Consider the following 23884-nt stretch of genomic DNA (forward strand, 5'->3'; position numbering starts at 1 on the left):
ATATATTTATGCATACGTATATATTTTTGTTAAACAAATCTATCTATATATCTATAAAAGTGAACGTGTCTGTGTGTCTGTCTGTGTACATTTCCCTATGCAATAACTCTATCAATTTCTAGTCTACAGACTCGAAATTTGATATACAGGGTTATTGAGATTTGGGAAAATCTATGTGATCGGTTTTCGGCCAGAAATTTGGCTAGTAAGGGGTCAAAGTTCAACGATTTGACCTTTGAGAACTCTACCAAACTCCTCCGACAATTTTGGGTCTAAACACTTGAAATTTTAGATATAGGTTCCTTGGACATTGATCTAACTTTATAACTTGATTAGAGCCCTAAACAATAAATGTTAAAGGGTCATAATAGGGGTCAGTTAAAAAATTGACCGTTTTTTTTGTTTTTTTTTTTACTCAGCATACACTTCACACCCGGGCAACGCCGAGCACCCATGCTAGTATATATATATATATATATTTATTTTTTTCTTCATAAGTTTTGGTTTCGGTTTTGATTCAAGCTGATGCGCCCAAGTCATGTGGATATATTTTTTATTTTTGAAATCGCAACTTTATAATATATAAGAATCGATAGAAAATTAACTTTATAATAATTAGGGCTATGACAACAGCATATTCTTTTCATTGTTTTTACTTTCGAGTATATATCTGACACAGACACAATTAATCAACTGAGGATCACATCACTCTACATAAAAACATACATAATACTTAATCTGTATAAATGAAAATATCATGTAAACATACTTTACGACCAGGCTACACCAAACATCACTGCTAGCTTAGAAAAATACTTTTTCAGTTTTAACAAAAGCTACAATATCAGGGTGTCTCAATTTATGCTGAACATCCACAGAATGCCAAGATCAATATATTACATACGAGTCTGCTCTGGGATTCCCACAGGTCTTGCCAGTGAAACATTGATTTTGCAAGAACAAAGCTATTAATGACAATCTGAGAAGCGACTCCCTCTATTATATAAAAGATGGAAAGGTATATTATTGTGGCACTTTTTTTTTTTTTTTTTTTTTATAGACTTAAGATTAACCGAGGATCAAAGTGCAGTATCTGTTCTGTCCTGTCGAGGAGGGGTGATCCTTAACTAGAACGATTTTTATTTTTGTTCTATCCAAAGAGCGCCTTATTTGGGAACTGGATATCTTATATGAAAACTTGACCATGGGCCTAACTTTGCTCTCATGGAAAGGCAAGTAAATAAACTTGTCAGATTGTTTGTGTAATGCAAGAGAAATGAAAGCTCACCGGCCAAACTTGTTATGGTAGGATTTATTTTTTTATTCATTGTTTAGAAGGAAAGAAGTTTGTTTATAAACTAAACTGTGATCAAATTTTAGATGTTCATTTCTACTTGAATGTTTATCTCCTTTCTCTTAACATTTTAGATAATATTGACTTTAATTTTGCTGGCCAAGTAGAATAATATATGAAACATTTTCGGTCAATTGGTTAACATGCTTTACTGTGAGTCATTTTTGTTGTATGGGCGTTTTACAATAGGCTTTCCAGTTCTGCTAAATCACCATTTTCAGTTCTTTTTCAAAGAGGGATACCACTCCTATCGACTTAACTGTACGATGTCTTCATATATCTCGCATGCAGCACATTTATTCATACCCAGCATGTATATTTGGTGTGAAGGCTATATCAAGCTCTCATATTATCTAATGATGTACACAAGTGTATTCAATTGATGTTTTCTATCAGATTCTGTACATAAGATTGACTGACCACATCACCGATTAGGAAGCTCTCTGACTTGCTTTTTTTTTTTTTTTTTTTTCTCTCTCCAGAAAGGGCATGAAGCCACTTCATGTAAGAAGCTGAAAAAAAAAAATACTATTTCAAGGTAAAAAACTAGCCAATGATAAATCTTAGATGGAATAGATTCTGACCTAGTAAACAGCAATTTTTCCCGCCTTTGCCAGAAACATCACTCATGGAATATGAAGACTAATTGAAGATGAACTACTGGAGTGATGCCACTAATCGTTCTAACATCTCGCATGTTGCCTACCTGGAATTGGGTGGGTGGGTGGTTTTGGGGCTTTTCTGTACGATATAATGGCAAGGTGAAGACCTGGCCTCACTAAGGTCTGACACTAAAACTTGGATGGATTCTATGTCACCATGAATCACATAGGTTGAAATAGACTAATTTGTGATATGGCTGAGTTATTGGAAACAACTGGCTTTAACTCCCTTTGGACTTGAATGATGGTCATGTTTTCTTTACTTTTGAACAAATGTCTTCAAAAGATAACATATCATTAAATAAAAAATTTCTAATGCTAACAATGTCAAAAGTTTGTCGCATTATTATTTTTTTTTTTTTTAATTACATACTTTAATTTAAATTAAATGCCAAACTAAATCATTCAAAAATTTCTAACTTTGCTTTCCCATAGCAACTAAATAAGCGTGTTTGTGAGATCATTTTTGCCCCGTTCCAATGTTTAGTGTCAACACCTGACATTTTTATAAGACCAAGGCTGATTTTTAAATCAGGTTTCAAGGTTGCTCTACATTTATTTTAATGAATTAAAAAAAAAAAAAAAAAATAAGTTTATTGGAGGCAAGTTTTTTTTTTTTAAAACTTACACAACCTTCAAGTTTTGCATGGTTAACTGACATTCATAGCCTATCTCCATACCAAGTTTAGTTGGAATCCATTTTGTAATTTTAGTTGATATTGCCTACCATCATTTTATTTGTACTATTCAGTCTTAATCATCACTTATTCATTATGGTTATATTATGTTGAAACATTTTTTGGGTCACAAAAGTTAAGCAACATTGAACCTGGTCAGTACTTAGAGGTATGTCTGAGAACACCAAGTGCTATAAGTTTGGGATGGCTGTAAAATCGCTTTTACTAGTACTCTTGGGCAAGGTATGATGTAGTCTAACCTCTGTCTAATTTTGGAGGTGGGTAGGATGGACTAAGCCAGATGGTGACTTAGCTCTTAAAGCGTAGAAGTTTCTTATACAATATCGTTCCTCTCTGCTTATCCGATCACTGTTTTAGATGTCTTCTTGCAGCAGAATTTAAGCTATGCCTGATCAAAAGAGGCATTTGAAATTTGTAATTCTTGCTTCGGTAGAATAAAATTGACATTGACTTCACTATAATAAAAAAAAAAAAGCATCTCATTGCATGGACATCTTTCAAGACAGGAGGTCAGTCAATTTATAATTGTAACTAATGAAATAAGTTTGTTAGTTAGTACTCATCCAAAAATATAAATGACTAGTTCCAAGCAATGACATAGTGTAAAAGATCTCTGAAGTTTAAGATTTGAATTTAGTTTAACATTTGTCAATATGTAAAACAGACGTTTCATCGAATATGGTACTTAGGCACTTATTGTATCATGCTGAAATAGTAACGTTATTATTTAGAAAGCTATTAACATGGTAGTGTTTTGTAACTATTCTGTACTTTCATCTAACAATTTAATCATAAAAAGTGCTATCATAAAACTTGAATTTAACTTGAAAATACTATTAATAGTGCGGTACAATAAGTGCATAAGTACAGATAATATTTACCATATGACATGCAGGAAGAATTTAGTTCTTGAAAGTAGACAATTGAAATATTAGCATTCTGAAGTGAGATACTGTTTATATATACAGTAGAACCCTGGGATACGGCATTAAAAATTACTAATGAAATACAGTACAGTATATAATACATGTGTATATAATCAAATAACATTCTCAGGTGGGGCAAATACCATAACCAGGGGCAGGAAAAAAATTGTATTTCACATCGTAACTTGAAAAAAGCGTATTCTAGGGCCACCGTATCCTGGGGTTCTACTGTATAATCTTTCTAGTTAGAATTTAGTCTAGAAAACCATTGGGTACTTAGGGAGCAACCGTGTGAAGGTTGCTAACAATCCAAAGTGATGTTTTATATGGAGCGAACTGGATTTGAACTTGGTACACTGATTGTCAGTCCATGTTGTTAGCTATTGTCACTTCCTGTTGTTGGTGTTTAACAATTACCTCATGAAGGGCGGATGTGAGAAAAGACTGAATGTGCTGGGCCTCAAAACTTTGAGTTTGTCATTTACAAAAACCATTCATTCCACACTTTGGAAGTCTCCAGAACTGAAGATAAAAAATATAAGTTTATATTTTTCTCTGGTTGTAGGATTGATTATATTTACATAGTTCAAACTGTTATAGGCAAAATAATCGTATTATATATTAGTTTATTTTTATCTCCCCCCCCTCCTCTTCCATTGTCTTACTGGACAGATGGATGACGTGGCCATGATTAGGACATATTCTTGAAGTCCACCTAGCAGTTATGAGTTGATGATATATTTAAAAGGCACGGAAATTTGAATGAAATCAGATCAATCTTAGTTTCTGTTTTGGAATTTCTGGAAGGAATCAGAATATAAGGCTGGATGGTACAATGACCGAAACATTGTGAAATAAAAACAGCAAAGATGAAGACGACGGTTTTAAACTTACAAATGTTAAATAAAAATGCAATATATCATCATTACTTAACTAATTCAAGTCAAAATTATCTTGGACATAAAATAGGTTTCATTAACAAATGTTAAAATCTGAACTTTGTATTTTATTATACTACGGTAATTGACACAGATCTTGTCCATATTCCTCTCAACTCCACCTCACCCAGTTTTTGAGAATGTGGAGTGATTCTACAGATTCTCTTAGCTCTTATTGTAAATAATATACAAAATGTTACGATCATGCAATTTCTTTGGAACTGCCAAATATTAGTAAATTGTCCTAATTGAACTCTTGGCACTATTCCAAATCAAATTATTGGTATCATAATGAAATTATTTATGATTTATGCTTTCCATCTGTAAACATTATGTCTCAACCAGAAATAATTTCAGCAATTTTTTTTCTTTTTTTTTTTTTAATGAAACTATCGGTTATTATCTGCTGTTGATTCTCTGCCTGCATTCTCCAAATTTAAATTTACATATGCTTTATCACTGATATTGAGCACTCTCCTCTTCTAAATGAGCAACTATACTAATATACTCATTAATTTTATCAAATGCTACTTGCCAAACCAAAATGAACCCACTTCAAAACCCAACTGAGGCTGATTTTAAACATGAAAAAAAAAAACAACAAAAACAAATACACCATATACGTGTGTGTGTGTGTGTGTGTGTGTATACACACACACACACACACACACAGTTTTATTTTATGGGAAAGTTAAATTCTTTTCAATAAATATTTTTTTCATATAATCAATGCAGCCTTGTCTTCTGCAGATTTTATTTTTATTTTTTGATACTGGTACATCTCTTGAAACTGACAAAAACTGACTAGTTTAGGGTTAAAAAAAATTGTCCGGCCCATTTAGTCTGTCAGGAATGTTAAAATTTAATTTACAGATAAATCATCTGCGTGAGCGTTCTGATCAGTTAAGGATTTGATATCTTTTAGCTGTTTACATGAATGGCTGGAAATGCTGAACAAAGTCAGTTTTATCTGGTTCAAAAGCTGTACAAGTAATATTTTCTGTAGGACTTATCCACAAAATTATAATAAAATAAAAATAATTTAGTAAAATTAAATTAAAAAAAACAAACTATTACATTCGTTCTGCGATCCATGATTTTGTAGTATTGTAGTATATATAAATTGAATTTATTAGGATATAGTAGTCAAAAACAATTCTTGATTACAATTGAAAATAAAATCCTTAAGATTTAAAAAAAAAAAAAAAAAAAAAAAAAAAAAAAAAAATGGGAAATTGTGACAATTCATTTACACGCACACATTATCTCCATTATAATAGTGAGATATTTTATATCAGGAATAGAATCATCCAGTATCTTCTGGGATGGGGAGGATAACATCACCTGCAACATTACAGAAAAGATTAAAGAATAACATTTATGTTCTAAATTTCATAACAATCTGTCCAATAGTTTTGCTTCCTATAAATGTATGTACTTATGTCCATTATTTTCTTGTCTCTGTAGTATTAAAACTATTAGACAAGATATTATGTTTCTCGCAGGTATATAACTTTGATAAATACACAATTAATTAATATTATTTACTATTAATCAAATATTTATCGAAATTGGCAACTGAGAAGGCAGAACTGCTTCCCCTGCATTTAGCCTCCAACTCCACCTTATAACCAACAAGCAACTCCCTCCCAAATTTTCCTATGCGGACTGAAGCCACACTAAATGATATGAAAATCACCCCCTTATCTCTGCGATATCATAAAAAAAAAAACTTAGACACCTCCAAGGCATGTGGGCCTGATATCATCCCTGCTATACTAATTAAGAAATGCTCAGCTGAGCTAGCCCTCCTACTTTCCAAGCTCATCAATAAATGCCTTGTTAAATCTTGCTTTGCTAATTGCTAGAAGATGGCCTTTGTGGTACCAGTGTACAAGAATTTTGGTGAAGGGACTGACCCTTTCAATTATCGACATCAGTCTCCTCTCCCTCCTTGCTAAAATCTTTGAAACCTTAATTAATCAAACACTAATCCACCAGTCCACCACTGCAAAGGCCAATCTTCCCTTTGACAAACGGTATGGATTTAGGCAATGTTGTTCTACTGCAAATATTTTAAGTCATCTCTGAATGCATATACCATGCACTGGATAAGATGGGCAAAGCCCTTGATATATCCGAAGTTTTTTGACAGTCTGGCACAAAGGGCTGCTAATGAAAATTAAATTGTATGGTGTAATCTTTCTTAGACAATAGGTTGTCATTGATAGACGTACATCCAAGCAGCATGACATTAATGCGGAAGTGCCTCAGGGGTCAATCCTTGGACCACTATTAGTCCTGATATTCATAAATGACCTCCCTGATGATATTGTCTGAGATGGGTATATTTGCTGATGATACGACACTCTAACATGCACGAGGGAAGAACGGATGTACATAAATCTAAGACAATAGCAGAATCATTAGAAAATGACCTCCAGAATATAGTACAATAGGGTCGCAAATGGATGGTAGCATTTAATGCTAGTAAAACTAAGCTACTCTCCTTTAACACAAGATGCCTCTCCAACCACCGATATTCATGACAAATAACACCCCTACCTGAGAATTCTTCAAACTCCTCAGCCTAACATTCACAGGCAATATGAACTGGAACAAATACATTGAGGACATTGCAAAGGTTGCTGCAAAAAAGGTGGGTTCCCTCTGAGTTTGAAGGTTATTCACACCTGAGAGTATCCTGTACCTCTACAAGGCCATTATTCGCCCATGCATGGAATATTGTTACCACATCTTGGCTGGTGCATCTACCACTAGCCTCTTCCTCTTGGATAGGATTTAAAAAAGTTGCATTTTGTCAACTAAGCTCCGGCCCTTGTCTTATCACTGCAATGTTTCAGCTCTGTGCCTGTTTTACAAGTATTTTAGTGGAATGTACTCTGAACTCGTGTACTTGTGCTCCCTTGATGTATATATCCCCAACAAACCTGCTTAGCAACAAAATCTCACCTCTTCGCTGTTGAGGTCCCTAAATGCCAGAAAGCTTTCTACTCTAATAGTTTCTTTCCTCGAACAGCTAGACTTTGGAATTCTATTTCTGCTGCCCGCTTCTCTGACTATACTGATATACAGAAGTTTAAATGTAACAAAAACCGACATCTTAATCTTTCGTAAGCATGATCCCAAGTTCAAGCGACGAGATGCTTTCTTAGGGATGAATGCGAGTTAAAAAAAGAAAAAAAATAAGCCTGTTCAAAAATGCATTTTTAAACATAATGTAAGAGTTGCATGAAGGATCTATGTTGTTTATATGTATGTGCATTATCTTGCGTTAAAGTTATGTTGAGGCTATATCTCGGTGGCCGTAGTTATGTTTGGTTTTGTGTAATGAAACGATTTCAGTATTTTTCCAATTTTGATACCATTACAGATTCTGATTCTTGTTAAATTTCTAAATATGGACTTTTTGTGTTTAATGGGAGGGTCAGATCTCTACAAAAATCAACAAGACCTATAGATTTTAGTTTTATTAATAGTTTGAAATCAATAAATATCATTTCAGCATTAATACAAGCCGTGGAAAATTAAGTTTTTGAACAAAAACAAAGAAATAAAACAAAGGAAATCTTTTCGATCATTGGCAAATACGCACAATTTCTTTCCGATTCTGATACCCCAAAAGCTTCTGATATTTTGTTTTGCTCACGCCTAGGCATAACTATGTGGGAATTAGGGTGCAAAGGTGCAGACTCAAGATCAATACATGACAATGAAGCTTGATATCAAAACTACGATTCTAACCAATTTCAGAATTGATCGCTTCATGATAGGATGTGTTATCTCTTTTTTAAATTTATTTTTTTTGTCACTTCATAAGAACTGCTAGAATAAAACTTCAGGATACAGCATTCGTTTAACGACAAAAATCATCCTATTAAACAATTATGGTTTCGTTCCTGTGTTCCCTTGAATAAAATTGATACCTGTTTATTAGTGGAGGTTGGTCTTATTTATGGAAGATGGTGACTCTTTTCTTGTTCAGTGTTCTATTTTTGTCAGATGCAGTCAAACACGGCTGACTCTTACTAAATTACTTTTTTCGTACTGACTTTCTTTCTAACCAATCATTGAATCACGAAACTAAAATGACCTTTGAATTATTTTTCTAAGGCAATTTCTCTGCTCCAACAACCCTAGGTAAATGGTTTCCAATATTACGTAATTTCCAAAATTATAAAAATCCTGCAATGAGATTCAAGAACCACCCAAAAGCTGAAAGTAGCTGCCATTTTTTTTTTTTGTGTTGCTGTTGTCTATTAGAAGTTGAAATTTGTAAATGCTATCACGTTATCAAGTAAAAAAAACAAAAAAACTTAGAATGTAGCAAATTCTAATAGCTTATAACTATTAAAGTACTTGCACCAAAAATTGGCCAATTTGAAAAATAAGGCACTTTTTTTTTTGTTTAGACTGTAATTGTTAAAGAAGCAGTAGAAAATATTTTCAGTTTTGTTATTTGTTCTACCCTTCTCCCCGATTCAAAACATTTGCCACAACTTGTACTTAATTCTGTTATTACATTTTCAAATGCGAAGTGCGTTGGCCTTTTCAATAAGGGCGTTTGTGTCAATCTGATGTCAAGTGTCTCCTACAGTTGATGTTGAGTGGAAATTTGAGTGTTATGTATTCATTTCAAGATCAAGTTGATATTTGTTCTTCATTTCAAGAGCAGCTTTTTTTTTTTTTTTTTCATTTTTTTATAAACATTCCTTTCTCCATTCGGTTTGTTTATGGCTGACTAAAATTGTGACTTGTCAGTTTAATGTTTTTCTAGTTATCAATTAAGCACTAATTTTCTTTTTAATTATATAAAAAAAGAAAGTACATACAACGCTAATATTTTCATTACTGAATATTGTGTACAAGATTTTTTTTATTATCGGCTATAAATCATATTTTCAGATTAAATAAAAAAAAAAAATCAATTTTTAACAGGGGTTAAATCGGATATGAAAGTTTAACATGAAATAACTCCTACCGTACACTTATTTTTTAACCGGTCGTTAGCCAAAATAATCTGGCCCTTGTCCAGAATTTCCTCTATATTAAAAAAAAAAAAAATAAATAAAGGATAATCTGTACGATTAAAAAAAAAAAAAATGTAAAAAAACAAATTAAGAAAATTGATAGTTTTATTTTTATATAATAAAATAAAATTTTATGAATAACCAGAGGGACAATCTTGCCCGAAATTAAAAAAAAAAAAAAAAAAAAAAAAAAATTCAAAACAAGTGAGATAACTCAATAATTCAAACTTGCAAATTTCATAATGCTTACGAATTTCCATTAGTCACTTAAAAATGGGTTACTTTACAAAAATAACTTATTGATCCAACTTGCATGTTTTTTTTTTTTTTTTTTTTTTTTTTTTTTCCGAATATTTTTGTTTCGTTACAGGGACGTACATAATACAGATTTTTTTTTTTTTATTATTATTATTATAGGGAGAATTTTGGACAAGAATGAACTTAAATGTCTTTTCAGAATTTTGAGCTACGGTTTATTCTATATTAACCTTGCATATCAAACATTCTCTAAATATTTTTTTTGTTTATTTTTTTTTATCTATTTAAAAAAAAATTTTTTTTGAGAATTTTGTGTTCAATTGATGTAGTAGTTCAAAGGATTTCTTTTTTTTTTTTTTTTCCTAATGTTATCTATCGAGTCTACATTTCAATGTGTGATCTACCCATTAACCCTAACTCCGGTAGATCATATTGGAAGAGCATCCACATCTTAGAGTGCAGTAAAGAAGTTCTTCAGGACCATTTTATTAAACTTAAAAGTACCAATTTGAAATTACGGATTAAAAGCTGACAGTTTTAAAATAATACATTTTTATCTGAAGCTTAAATGTTTAATGGCTAGTAATTTAAAGATAAAAAAAAAAAGGTGAATTTTAGAGGGGGGGGTGAGATGTGCCGTATTCATCAATCTTTTATTGTACTTAAATAAATAAGCTTATGAATTTTATTTTTTTCGTATTCTATATGTATGTTCACTTGGTCTGCAAACAAAAACATTTATTTCATAGGATGTTCTGTGCAATAGTCATTTCCAGATTTAGCTTTTAAAAAGGTCACAAAGTTGTGTGTTTGTTTTGTATGTGTGATATCTCTTCACAGTGCAAAATTAAAACATGTGACGTATCTTTACAAATCAACTGAAAATATAAAAAAAAACAAATTTCTCAGTCTGATGTGTCTATTCTCTACAAAATCCCTTTCATAGATTAACTAACTTTTGGGGCTATAACAAATGTTATCAGCGGTAAGATGTTACTCTTCTACCTAGCTGGATAAGTTTTTGTTTTTTATTTTAAAGCATAGTGTTCAGTGTTACATGAGACTAAGAAAAAATGGCGAACATGTGATGCTTCACATCTTTGAAGTCTTGATAATCGCTCAAAAATAGAAAATTAAACAATACTGGTAGAAACCACCCAATAAAAAATCACAATAACATGAGATTTCAAAGATGTGATCATCACGTATCTGCTATTTTTTCTTGTTCTCGTATAACGTTTGACATTTGTTTTTCACACCAATAAAAACTTTAAAATAAGTAAAAACATTAAAAACTTATCTAGCTAGGTAAAAGAGTAGCTTATCTTTGCTCTGATAACATTTTTATATCATTTTTTTTTTTCCTTCTGTTGTCCTATTGAAAAAAAAATCCAACTTTTTATACTCCTTGTGTGTTGTATTCACCGCAAATCATTGCTAATTGTTTATATTGTGGAATTTTCGATTAACAGCGTTTCAATTCGAAAGGTCAAAGTTAATTTAGCAGCTTTATACTTACCCTCCCAATTCAATTAGTAAAGGAATATTCAATAATTCCTATGTAAACTGATTAGGCTCAATAATTAATGACTGAGATACAAAGTGGCGCACTTAATTGGACAATTTCTAAAAGCTAACGAGTAGTAAATAATGAATCATCTGCAAAGTATTTTCATTAATAATGACAGCTATTTTTATCAAACATAGATTGTCTGTTGACTACTTTTAGGTTATTGAATTTTGGTATGATTGATCTACTTAAGCAGATTATCCTAACGGGGTCCAATTTTGGCTTTTTTTTTTGTCTCTATATAAATGAGACTCATAGATGATCCACTCCTATACACACACTTTACATGTTTTTTATTTTTGGTTTTAATACGAATTAAACCATAAGTCAGAAAAGTATATCAAATTTTAAAAATTTGATATTTGTTGATCGCCCACCATTTCTTGGTCCTGGATATGACTTTAAACTATATCCGACGGTGAGGCCCCAGCTTGCGGGCTTTGGGGAGTGTGGAGCCACCCTTTAATTGCCTGCCATTGCTCCCAGGTCCACTCTGACCCCAGAGTGGTAGTACCTGTTAGGGTCCCAACTATACGTTAAATAGAAACCGACTTGAAAAAAAAAACATTCTATTAAAAAAATTTTCTTCAAAATCACTGGATTCGGCATTAAATAACCTAAAAAGGATTGATATGCCGTAAAACAACCAACCAAAACCCACCATTTCCAATAGGAGGTTAACTATAAAATGTTTAAATCCATAAATCTTAGTTAATACAATATTTTTTATTGCTTTAAGAATGTATGCATCTGATCTGTAGAATTTATGTTCCAAGTGTCTTAGTGTTAACCCCTCCTAAGATGGGTATTCCAACTATATTTTATAAGCAACTGGAGTTTCTCGTTATTTGGATTGGATTACTGTTTTCAACTTGAGTGTTATTAGCACAACGTTTCAGTCGATGTAACGTGCAACTTTCTTCAGGTGAATCTTACTGATCTCTGGTAATCAGCACAGAATTTTGAACAACATGGGGTTAGCAAGCTCTTGTATCATCAACAATAACTGGGTAGAAGTCCAAAGTAATTCACAATTGTATTTTGAGTGTCGTCTACACTGAGGATTGAACCTTCAACCCCCCCGAAGAGTAACTTTTTACAACTGAATTTTTTAGTAGGTACTTTATCCACTGCGTCACGGATCCTTGCAGATTTCTGAACTTGACAAGATACATCTGAACAAGATCGTAGGTTACATCAACCGAAATTTGTGCAAATAACATTCAAGATGAGAACAGTAGTCTGAAAAATCCAAATAATATTAAATATCAATCCTCATCGCAAGAATTCAGAAACAACTGGAGTTTATCTAATATTTTAAATACAAAACAAGAAACTTAAATCATAACAGTTGGCCATAATGAATGCATAGTCCTATTTTAGACTAGTGGGGGAGGGGAATCCTGGTTGTAAAATACGCTTAAATATGATATTTTAATTTGTCCAGATTTCATAAGAAAAAAGTATTTGAGTGCCATCAGCTAGAATCGAAACCAAAAGCAAAGCTGTAGCATTTCAAAGCTGGTGACGTTACCACTGTATCAACATGACACACATATGAACTGATTAAAAATAAACTAAGGTGAATGTGCAAAATGTATAACGTTTTTTTTTTATTATCAGTTTTGACCTCTTTGACTCCCTTAAAAACTTTTAATCGGCTAAAGACCCATAAAAGAACGGTCCATAAAAATATCCAATCATTTGAGGTCCCTAGTTTCAGAAGATATAATTTGAAAATATGGAGATATACAGATGATAGACATAGTGAGTTTTATAAATTAGACTAGCAGGGCTACCCGGCGTTGCTCGGGACCGTATAAACAATGAAAAAAAAAACAGATATTGAACATGTTTTATTCTTAGGGGAGAGGAATCTTTCATCTCAAGTTTTAGCGTTACAAACAAACATTTGTCTTTTATATATATAGATAATGACAGGTTTTTTTGGGAGCCCCCCTCGAAGATAACTGATCAGTTGACCAACTTCTAGTGGTCCGTTTGACGTGAAAGTTCGATATTTGTCATCCGGGTGATGGGGCTTCGATATGATACCAAATTTGTCAAGTTTGGTTCTGTCTTTCAAAAGTTTTAGCATTACAAACAAACATACATACATACACACAGACGTTTGGCTTTTATATATATAGACTAGCGGTGGGGAGGGGGGTCCGGTCATAAAATACGATTAATTATATTATATAGATTCATGAAGATTTTTTATTTATTATAGTCAATTCTCTATTAAATATTATATTGTACCTAATATATAGTATTAATTTCAAGTTGAAAATAAAGACTTTTTGTCCCATAAGCTAGAATTGAAACAAAAACGTTTAGCCCGCCAGCTGCATTCACTACTATTTGAGCTATTGACAGATATGAAAGATTTAAAATTAAACCACTTCAAGCTATAAATGAATTTGTGCATGCATAAAAGTAATAAAAATGTCGGCAAGTTGAAATGAACATTTTGCATTTCAATTTGTGGGCATATTTCTGTATTCATTATAAACCATCTTTGGTGTATAACTACTCTAGTGTTATGTGACTAGTAGTTTAAGAGTTTATCAGTTGTATTTATGTAAATGTGTCGCTACGTCTTTATAAGCAGTTTTGCGTGTTTCTCTGGTGCTTATTTGTTTTATAACCTGTTCAAATAGAATGGATACATCTTAAGATTACAAACTTTATTTTATTTCAGCTCTATTTAATCCAATCTAAATTATATAGGAAACAAAGTAACTTTCTATTTTTAATAAATAATTACTTACATGAAAGGAATGTTTCATTATTGTTAATATCCTTTGGAATGAAGCAGTAATTTCTGGAGAATTCGATTGCACTTTGAATGAATGCACATAATTATTTTCTACAGTTAATGATGAGGGAGAAAAAAATGAATCTTTTTATACTTTTCTTCTCCACCAAATTGTTATAGCTTATTTCTCGAATGGTGAGGACTTAATTATAGAGGAATTTAATTTTGGTTTGGTAGACAAAATTTAAAAAAAAGAAAAAAAAAATCACATTGAAATTTTAATAAATCGTTGACAAAAAATGTTAATCATAAAAATGTTTTGGAAATATGAAATTACCATAGTATTTCAGCCATAAATTTTAAGGTTTGGTAAAAATGATTTTTCGTAGACTTGTTCATAAATCAATTACATTTTTGGTTAAGAGTGAAAAATAAAAAAAAAAACGCCCTCAGAAATCCTATACTATTATTTTCTTGGTGAAAATTTATATACAGCATAATTATATTGATATATTGGATCTCGTTAGATCATTAAAGTTAACCAAAGTTGAATCTGCTCAGTACCAGATGGATGAATATTTGGGAATACCAGATGCTATATGTAGGTGGCTGTCGACACCTTCCTCCAAGAATTGCAAAAACCTAACATCTCTCCTGACGAGATATTCAAGCGATTGGAGAATGCTTGTGAATGTAATATTCCCATGAAGCTTCCTCCTATAGAAGAAGCTGGTTCGGTTTTCGGTTCTTGAAAATTTGGGATTTTTTTTTTTTTTTCTAAATGTACTAAACTGATTTTTAAAGTATCAAATTTGGATCTAAAAATTGAGTTTTTGTTACACCTTCATTAACAAACGTTCTATTTATTCTGCTAAATCATTCTCAACTAATAAGAAAAGGATTGAATAACATTTCTGTTTAATCTGTTATCTATCTTTATTCAACTGTGCCCATAATTATGTGCATTACATAATGTGCAATTGAAGTGAAAGTGTCTTTTTATTTGCTGCTTATATATATAAAAAAAAAAAATTCCATCTCAGCAAAGGATGACTTCATTAGCTGGTGTTTGTTATTTTACAATTTGTAGGGTACCATTATTTCATAGCACTTTTTTTTTTATTACTTCTATATGCAAGCACAACACATACCGCACTATTTGAGACTACAATCACTCTGAAGTAGCACTCGCTCCGGGTGTGTCGAACCGACATCCTCTGAAGAAAGTTTCATGGACATATGAAATTCACAAGTGGTCCCCAGTCGCTTGTATATCCCTATGAGTGGAGATGTTAGGTTTTTGCAGTTCTTGCATGGAGGTGTTGACATCCTCCTACATACAGCACATGGTATTCCCAAATGGTTACCCATTTGGTATCGACCTGGCTCAACACTGCTTAACTTTGGTGATCTAACAAGAACCGGTGTGTCAATGTGATTGTGCTAAGTGCAGTAGTGAATAATAACCATAATAGATTTAATCATACTTGAGCTCAAATTCCATAATCTTAAACGGTATCCATTATCACAAACACTCTGAAAAAAAAAAAAAAAAGAAACAAATTAAAATACAAATGCTCAAATGAAAATGAATCTAAGGAAGATGTGAAACAAAAAAAATCCTTATATCGCTAACCAACATACCAAGAAAAATCGGTCATTCGCATCCTACAAGAGTCTAATCTGACTCAAATTTTTTTGTTCAACCAACCTTGATTTCTCAAGTCTTTTGGACTATTTAGGATCAAATAGAGTTGAGGCACTCCAGAGTGGACCACATCCGAAATGACATATTTTGCCTTAACATCTTAATTTCCTGTTTGAATTAGCCTATGTACATGTTTGTAACACTGCCTTTGCAGATTTCATTTAACAAAAGAGGGCGGGGTAATCATCTAGTATAGTTAAAAGCCAACAAATTTAAAAAAAAAAAAAAAGTGACCACTAATAACTTTGACCAAACACATTAAAATATTTCTACGGATCTGTATACTTTTAAAGTGTGGAACATGATTGTTAAATTTATTTTTTTTATGTCTGTCGTGATGCTTATGCATCTTCATATTGAAAACATTTACTGATACAAACAATGATGGTTTGAGTAATAAAAATAAAGACGAGAACGATACATTAGGACCAATAAGTGATTATCAGATAACGCTTTGTCAGGTTGTTTACACTGATAATTCTGTGTAAACGTCACAATAGCAGTTAATCGAATATGCCAATGTGTATGCGTTCACTGAAAAATTCTTAGTTTTAGCAGGTTTTTGAAGTAAATCTCTTATACTATTTTTAATTTTTAAATCATTTTTTGGAGGTGAAGCTTCAATTTAGAGCTTTGAGCCTAGGAAACATGAGCTGGAACAGATACATTGAGAGCATTGCAAAAGCCACTGTAAAGAAAGTGGGCTCTCTCTCTCTCTCTCTCTCTCTCTCTCCCGTGTTAGAAAGTTACTTACACTTTAAAGTATCCTGTATCTGTATAAGGCCACCATTTGCTCATGTATGTTCCCCTTCGACGTAAATACTCCCGACAAGCAGCAAAATCCCACCCCTACACAGATCCCTAGATGTAAGAAAGCTATTTACTCTAATAGTTTCTTCCCCAGAACTACTAGACTTTGGAACTCTCTTCCGGGTTCCTGCTTTCCCAACTGTACTAACATGCAAAAGTTCAAGTGTAATGTGAACGGACATCTTGCTGCTCAATTCTCTACATAGTATCCCTGCAACTTATGTCCCTGATATGCTATTTTGGTTGTATATAATGACCAAACAAAGATTGCCATTAAAGTTCTGAATTTTTGAAATGAGGGAAAATATTTTTATCTTGTATTGATCGGACTGTTCTCATCTTGAGTGTCATTTGTGCAACATTTTGGTCGGATTGTCCTTCGACCGTCCTTGGGCATGTTGGTTGTTTGGAAAAGAAAAGAGAAAAGTTACTGGCTCTGTAGATATTTTCGTATTCTTGGAGTTAGTCTCTGTTTTATGGCTATGGTTTCTTTTTCAACCATAGTACTCAAGATGAGAACACTAGTCCAATCAATACAAGTAATATAAAGATTGACATGTTCGTATTATTTGGATAATTCTGACTAGTGTTCTCATTTTCAGTGTTATTTGCATGTATTAATCAATGTAACCTTCGACCTTATTCAGTTTTATAAATCACCATGTTGATATAAAGAAAGGGGAGTAATTCAATACTTCTGAGGTTTCATATTTAGGTTCAAGTTAAAAGTAAATTAAAAAAAAAAAATATAGTCAATAAGAATAATCAAACCAAACAATAGATAGTATTTCTAAATTATTTATAATATATATAAAAAAAAAAATTAAAAAAAAAGAGGGGCTAGAGTTTAATTAGATGGATGAACCAATCAGAAGTTCTTAAAACTGAAACCTACCAAACATGACAACTTGTACATCTGAAGGTTGGAGGTTACATCGACCAAAACCTTGTGCAAATAACGCTCAAGAGGAGAACATTAGTCCGATTAATGCCAATAATACAAGCATTCTTCATCTTAAAAATTCAGAACTATAGATTGACATTTTGTAAAACTCAGTCATCCAACCAGGTATGACATTGTACTACATTTTGTAGTAAGGCTGCAACTTTGAAATTACTCCTTAGTTGCTGCTTCTCTCAAGTCTAATCTAAATTGGGAGTGGATGTCTATTAGAATCCCATTTATGGGTTGAATAAAAATTGTCCTGTATATGATATGACACTTAATTCTGTTGTCTGTATATACATTTATGAGGCGCCTTCAATAAGTTTCCAGACTTTTTCGTATGGGCAATTTTATTTATAGTCCACATGAAACTCTAATCCCCTTCAAAATAATCTCCTTTGGCTGCAATGCACATGTATTGTTCCAACAACTTCTGGAAGGCCCCATGGAAGTTCTTGTGTAAGCATATTAAGGACCCTCGTTACAGCCTCTTTCATCTCCATTGTCTTATAACGAGAGCCTCTAAAGTTTTCCTTGAGCTTAGGGAATAACCAAATGTCACAGGGAACAAGGTCTGGACTATAGGGAGGGTGAGGAATTGTCTTCTGACCCATCTTGGTCTGTGATAAGAATGAAGCACCCTTGGGACAAATTTCGTGCAAATCTTTCGCATTTTCAGTTCCTCCCAAATAATTGTGTACAGTTCCGATATTGACATCAAGCTGTGCATTTATTGTCTCTATAGACACATGACAGCCCTTATCCATGAAATTCTTTATTTGGCTTATCAACTCTGGTGTTCTGACTTGCTCCTCCTACATCTCATCCCTCAAACTCCCTGCCTTCATGCCACTCAACAACTGATGCTTGATTCATGCAAGATGGTCTAAAAGTGGCCTGAAGCATTCTATACATCTCTGTGGCATTGTTACATGATAAGGGCTGTCCCCTTTTCATGTAAGTATAAAAATGGAGAATTTAGTTTAAAATGAAATAGCAATAGACAAATTCGAACCTCGTAATTTAGTTTAGAAATAGATTATGTGTGAGAATTTAAAAATGTAAAACAAACATTTGTTTAGAATATAGATAAATATTTCAAGGAAAGAATGTGAACTCTCAAGTTTGTTACGAAACTTTAAATTGAAAGAATGCAGCTTATAAGATAATGTTTTTAACATATTGAATATAGGTTAAAATTCCTTTTGTAGAAATAGGAAAAGTTTTGGACACGTATGTCCAGAGCACGTGAAAGAAGGCACATGTTTTAACATGTGTATGACGTCACGGAAAATAGAAAGTTCTAGGAATAGAGAAAAAACTTTAGAGTTAGTCAGTGAAGAAACTCGGAGAGAAACAGTCAGGCGTCTAGGAAGCGAGGTCACTTCAAGGAAAAATGTGAGACTTTGAATTCTTGATGATGGAATCACAACCGTGTGAAGAATAAACCATCATGTGTTTTGTAAAGCTCGTCTTGTGTTTATGATTCTTACAAAAAGGTAAAGTTAAATTGTATTATATATTTGTGTTATAAAATGTCTTTTCATACACATCTCGACTTCTCATATTACAATGTGAATCTACATCATGTATACACAATGTCTGAACACTGTCCTCACTCAAAGAGCTTTCTTCTTCCATTCAACACAATTAAGGAATGAACTTTTAATATATAAGAATCGTTATAAACGAACAATCTCACTAAGTCTCTTACAACAACATCTATCTCTCTTGGAGTCTTTCTAAGCATCTCTTTCTAAGACTCTCTTTTAATGAAACCCCTATATGTAACAGCATTTTTTCAGACTAAAATGGAATTTTATTGCATATTATTCTTCTAAAGTGTCCTTGCGTCCAGATTGCATTTTTGTAAATTGTAACAATCAGGTTTTTGTAGGCTGTATTCCAATTCCTGCTGTACGTATTTATCGGACTGCTGTTCTCATTTTGAGTGTGATTTTCACAACGTTTCAGTCGATGTCATCTTCTTCAGGTGTATCTTGTCGAAATCAGGAATGTTTCTGTCAAACTCAGGAATTTGGATGGAATTTTGAGCAGAACCCTTTATTTACTTCAATGGGGTACTTTCAGTTGCGAATTACTTAGGACCTCTATCCAGTCAGGCTGACGGAACAAGATCACGCTACTGCCGTGAAGTAAATAAAAGGTTCCTCTAGAAATTCTATCCAAATTCCAGAGTTCGACAGAAACATTCCTGAATTCGACAAGATACACCTGAAGAAGGACGGAGGTTACATCGACCGAAACGTTGTGAAAATCACACTCAAAATGAGAACAGTAGTCCAATAAATATGTATAACCAATCCTCATCTCAAAAATTTAGAAACGTCAATTCCTGCTGTAGTTATTCATTTGAACCTGAAATCATAAAAATTGGTCAGTCATCTCTTATGTATAGAAATAACATACTGAATTTTTAAGAGTCTGACAATTTTAAATGCCTGTACAAAAAAGTCTGGAAACTTATTGGAGACACCTGAATAAACATTGAAGATATTAACCATGAATAAACGTTTGAAGATATTAAGTTGAAATATGAAATCTTCAGATTGAATCCGATACTATATAAACTAAAGAGGTTTGCTATGCTGTAAACTCAAACTGTAGATATTAGGAAAAGGTTTAAATTGAAATTCGCCATTCTTTCATTGTCAACACTGAGTGCATATTGCTTTTTCTATTGATATAATGCCCCACCCACTAGCTGTGAAACAGTTCAACATGAAATAATGATTAAACTTATTTCATCCAATATTTTTCTTGTTTGTGTTTTATTTTATTTATTTTTTTTTTTTTGTTGAAGATTATCATTTTGCATTAACAAACAGAACTTAGTACATTGTAAGAAAACCAGTAGAATTAAGTATTAGTCATTTTATTTACTTAAACTATTAACAAAAGGGTGTTGGCACTGTGTTGACAAGTGTGGACTCAGCTACTCTGTTTAAACGGTAATTTATTAGTTTATAGTCTTTAAATAAGATGGGCTTCTGCATTACTGAAGTAATTCATCTCTTACTAAAATCATGATTATGTCTTTTTTTTTTTTTTTTTTCCACTCCAAACAAGGCATATTACCGCTTGAAAACGTAAGGGGCCACTATTTAGGATCACTGTTTTATCAACCCTCAACAGTTTATATGACCCCTCGGGATTTTCTCCCCCCCCCCTCATCACCATTCAAGGAAAATTTATCTTGAGAGCTGACCAATGAAAACAGCAACTGGGTCTCCCCTCTTCCTCAAGAAATGCACAGAACCTGGGCTTCATGGAGAGACTCATTGGAGGCATTAAATGAAATTCAGATCCCTAGGGTCTTCACAACCATGCCACCCTCAAAAGCAGTACGTAAAGAGTTGCACATCTTTTCTGATGTATCAACCAAGGCCATCGCTGCAGTGGCCTACCTCAAGGTCACCAACAATGACGGAAACTACCAAGTTGGCTTTGTAATGGGGAAGGCTAAGCTTGTCCCACGACCCGAACATTCAGTTCCCAGACTAGAACTCTGTGCTGCCCTCCTGGCAATCAAACTGAGTGAGCTAATTTTGTCAGAGATAGACCTGCAGCTCCAATCCACCACCTTTTACAAAGACAGGAAGGTAGTCTTGGTTTACATTCACAATGAAACCAGGTGTTTTCACGTATATGTTAGCAATCGCGTGTTACGTATACATAGATATTCTTATCCTAATCAATGGAGATACATGCGCACTGATCAGAATCCAGTTGACTCTGGCACCCACTCCATACCTGCATCTCACCTTCAGAGAACCACTTGGCTCACCCTAACCACATCTTCTGCAAACATGCGGCTGGAATCTCTACGCTTCGAAAGATTTTCTACTTGATCGTCAATAACCAGGGCCCTAGCCAATCTCATACACATCGCCCACACTTTTCGCAAAGCCTGAGTCGCTGCTAACAGTGAATGTAGAGGATGGAACCACTGCTCAAACGCACGGATTCTGTCGAAGAACTCGCACATGTGAAAAGCGTCATCATTCTGACTATACAAGAAGAAACCTATACCAAAGAACTCTTGCATCTAGCGAATAGAGAAAGGCTCCCAAAAGGCAATCCACTCAAGGGTCTCAACCAATTCATAGACAGTGATGGCTTACTGAGGATCGAGGGCCGTGCTAGCAAGGCTGAGATCAAAACCGAAGAAAAATATCCCATTATCATCACCGGCAAACACCACATTGGGTCATTGCTTGTGGGCCACTCAAGCATTTCTTTGCTATTCGTGACCCGGCTAAACATATACGTTCTGATCGCGGGACCAATTTTGTGGGCGCCTGTAAGGAGTTGGGTATTAAACAGGTACGAACTCTATCACCAAGTACTTAACAGATCAAGGCTGTACCTGGTCGTTTAACCCTCCCCATACCCCTCATATGGGAAGAACTTGGGAAAGAATGATTGGCATGACCAAAAAGATATTGGGCGCTTTGTTCCTGCAGCACAGAGTGACCCATGAGATACTTACCACCTTCTTGGCAGAGGTCACCTCCATAATAAATGCTCGGTCTCTTGTTCTGGTGTCAACAGACCCAGATGAACCTGGCATACTTACACCTGCTACCCTCCTCACTCAGAAAGTGGGCACATCCTTCACACACAAACACAATTATGGACCCAAAGATACCTTCCAAAGTCAATGGAAATTTATCCAACATCTGGCTGAAACTTTCTGGAGCAGATGGAGAAGAGAATACTTGTCTTCGATCCAAACACGCACAAAGTGGAGATCCAATAAACCCAACTTGGAACCAGGAAATGGTGTTGCTCAAAGACAACCAGGCTGCGAAAAAAGAGTGACCCTTAGGAGTGATCACACGTGTTTCCCAGTGAAGACAACCTAGTGAGGAAAGTGGAAGCAAAGATTTCCAGAAAGGATGGCACCAAGCTCCTCCTCAGACCCATTACCAAGATTGTCCTTCTTTGTACAGAGAACTAGAAAACTGATGACATCTAAGACGTCAGGCGAGGAGTATTATGTCTCATAGTTTTGTCCCTTAAACAGTTATCTACCTTGGCCGGACATTTTTCTTAGAGTTTTCCCTGACTCAACACCGGCAAGTTGACCGGCATTTTGTCCCCTAATTTTAGCTGCCTTACTAGTTCCATATGGCTCGTTTTTTTTTTTTTATCTTCTATTATCCTTCGCTGTTTTAAGCCATCTCCGTTTTTACTATACATTCTCCAAGTACGCGTTTAATGCTAACTGTTCAAGGCTCGTATGTTTTTAAATCAAACGCATCCAGGAGACAGTATATGCAGTTAACACCTAATATTTTTTTAGGTATTGTTTTTAAAGAAACTCTGAAGCATTTTTTTTTTTTTTTTTTTTTTTTTTTTTTTTGTGTAAAAAAAATTTAAAAAAATGGCAGTAAATGTTGAAACCCATTTTCATTGTAAACTAGTAAATTATCATTCAAATTATATCTTAGTGGATTTGGGTTGAAGCTTTTAAATCACTTTGATGTTTACTTTACTTAAAAGGTGTTTGTCAATCTCCCCCTCCTCCCAACTATTTGTGAAAACAGTAAACAAGCTTTGGTAAGCAGAGAATCAAAAATAGTTTGACGGATCTACCATTCCTTGAAAAGCTGTCATGAAAGTTGTGAATATGAGAACATAATGCCTCTTGAGTTACCAACCTTCAATTGTGGGGAAGGCACTACAAAAACAAACTTTATTAGTATTTTTCTAATCATTTGATGTGTTTCATTAGGGGATGTTTTTAGAATAATGGCGTAAATTTAACCATTTTCCAGAGGTTTCTAACACCCCATTTCTACCAGTTCTAAACTGAACAGTAAACTATACAATTGGCAGCATAAATTAAAAGGAAATACAGCGGGTAAATTAGTCAAAAACAACTTGGTTTTCGTTTACCTAATCATTGGGGATTTAATTGCATGAAAAAATTACAGTTTAAGTAACCATAGATATCGGTTTTGAACAAAGTAACCATCTTGTTTAATTAGAGGTGACTTATTTCCTCTGACTAAACAAGATGGCTATTTTACTCAGAACCGATATTTACAGTAACTTGCTTATGTTAAACTGTTGACTAATTTCACGCTTGTGTATTTCCTTTAAAATAATCCTCATTAATAGTAACGTTTACCACTATTTAGGTTACTGTTCCTATTGAAGGAAAGAAAAGCTT

At 33.6% G+C, this 23884-nt stretch overlaps 2 protein-coding genes across 3 annotated transcripts in view; both read left to right on the plus strand.

Annotated features, from left to right (window-relative positions):
• LOC145277237 (cytospin-A-like) overlaps positions 1–23884 on the plus strand; it is a 307717-nt gene that overhangs the window by 40006 nt on the left and 243827 nt on the right. The window lies entirely within an intron of this gene.
• Positions 21030–21554, plus strand: LOC145282240 (uncharacterized). Its single transcript, XM_080132243.1, has one exon. It carries the CDS (start codon positions 21030–21032, stop codon positions 21552–21554), a length of 525 nt encoding a protein of 174 aa, XP_079988369.1.

This window comes from Euprymna scolopes, chromosome 1 (assembly GCF_053919585.1).
Source record: "Euprymna scolopes isolate OS-2025 chromosome 1, ASM5391958v1, whole genome shotgun sequence".
In the NCBI taxonomy this organism is placed as follows: domain Eukaryota; kingdom Metazoa; phylum Mollusca; class Cephalopoda; order Sepiida; family Sepiolidae; genus Euprymna; species Euprymna scolopes.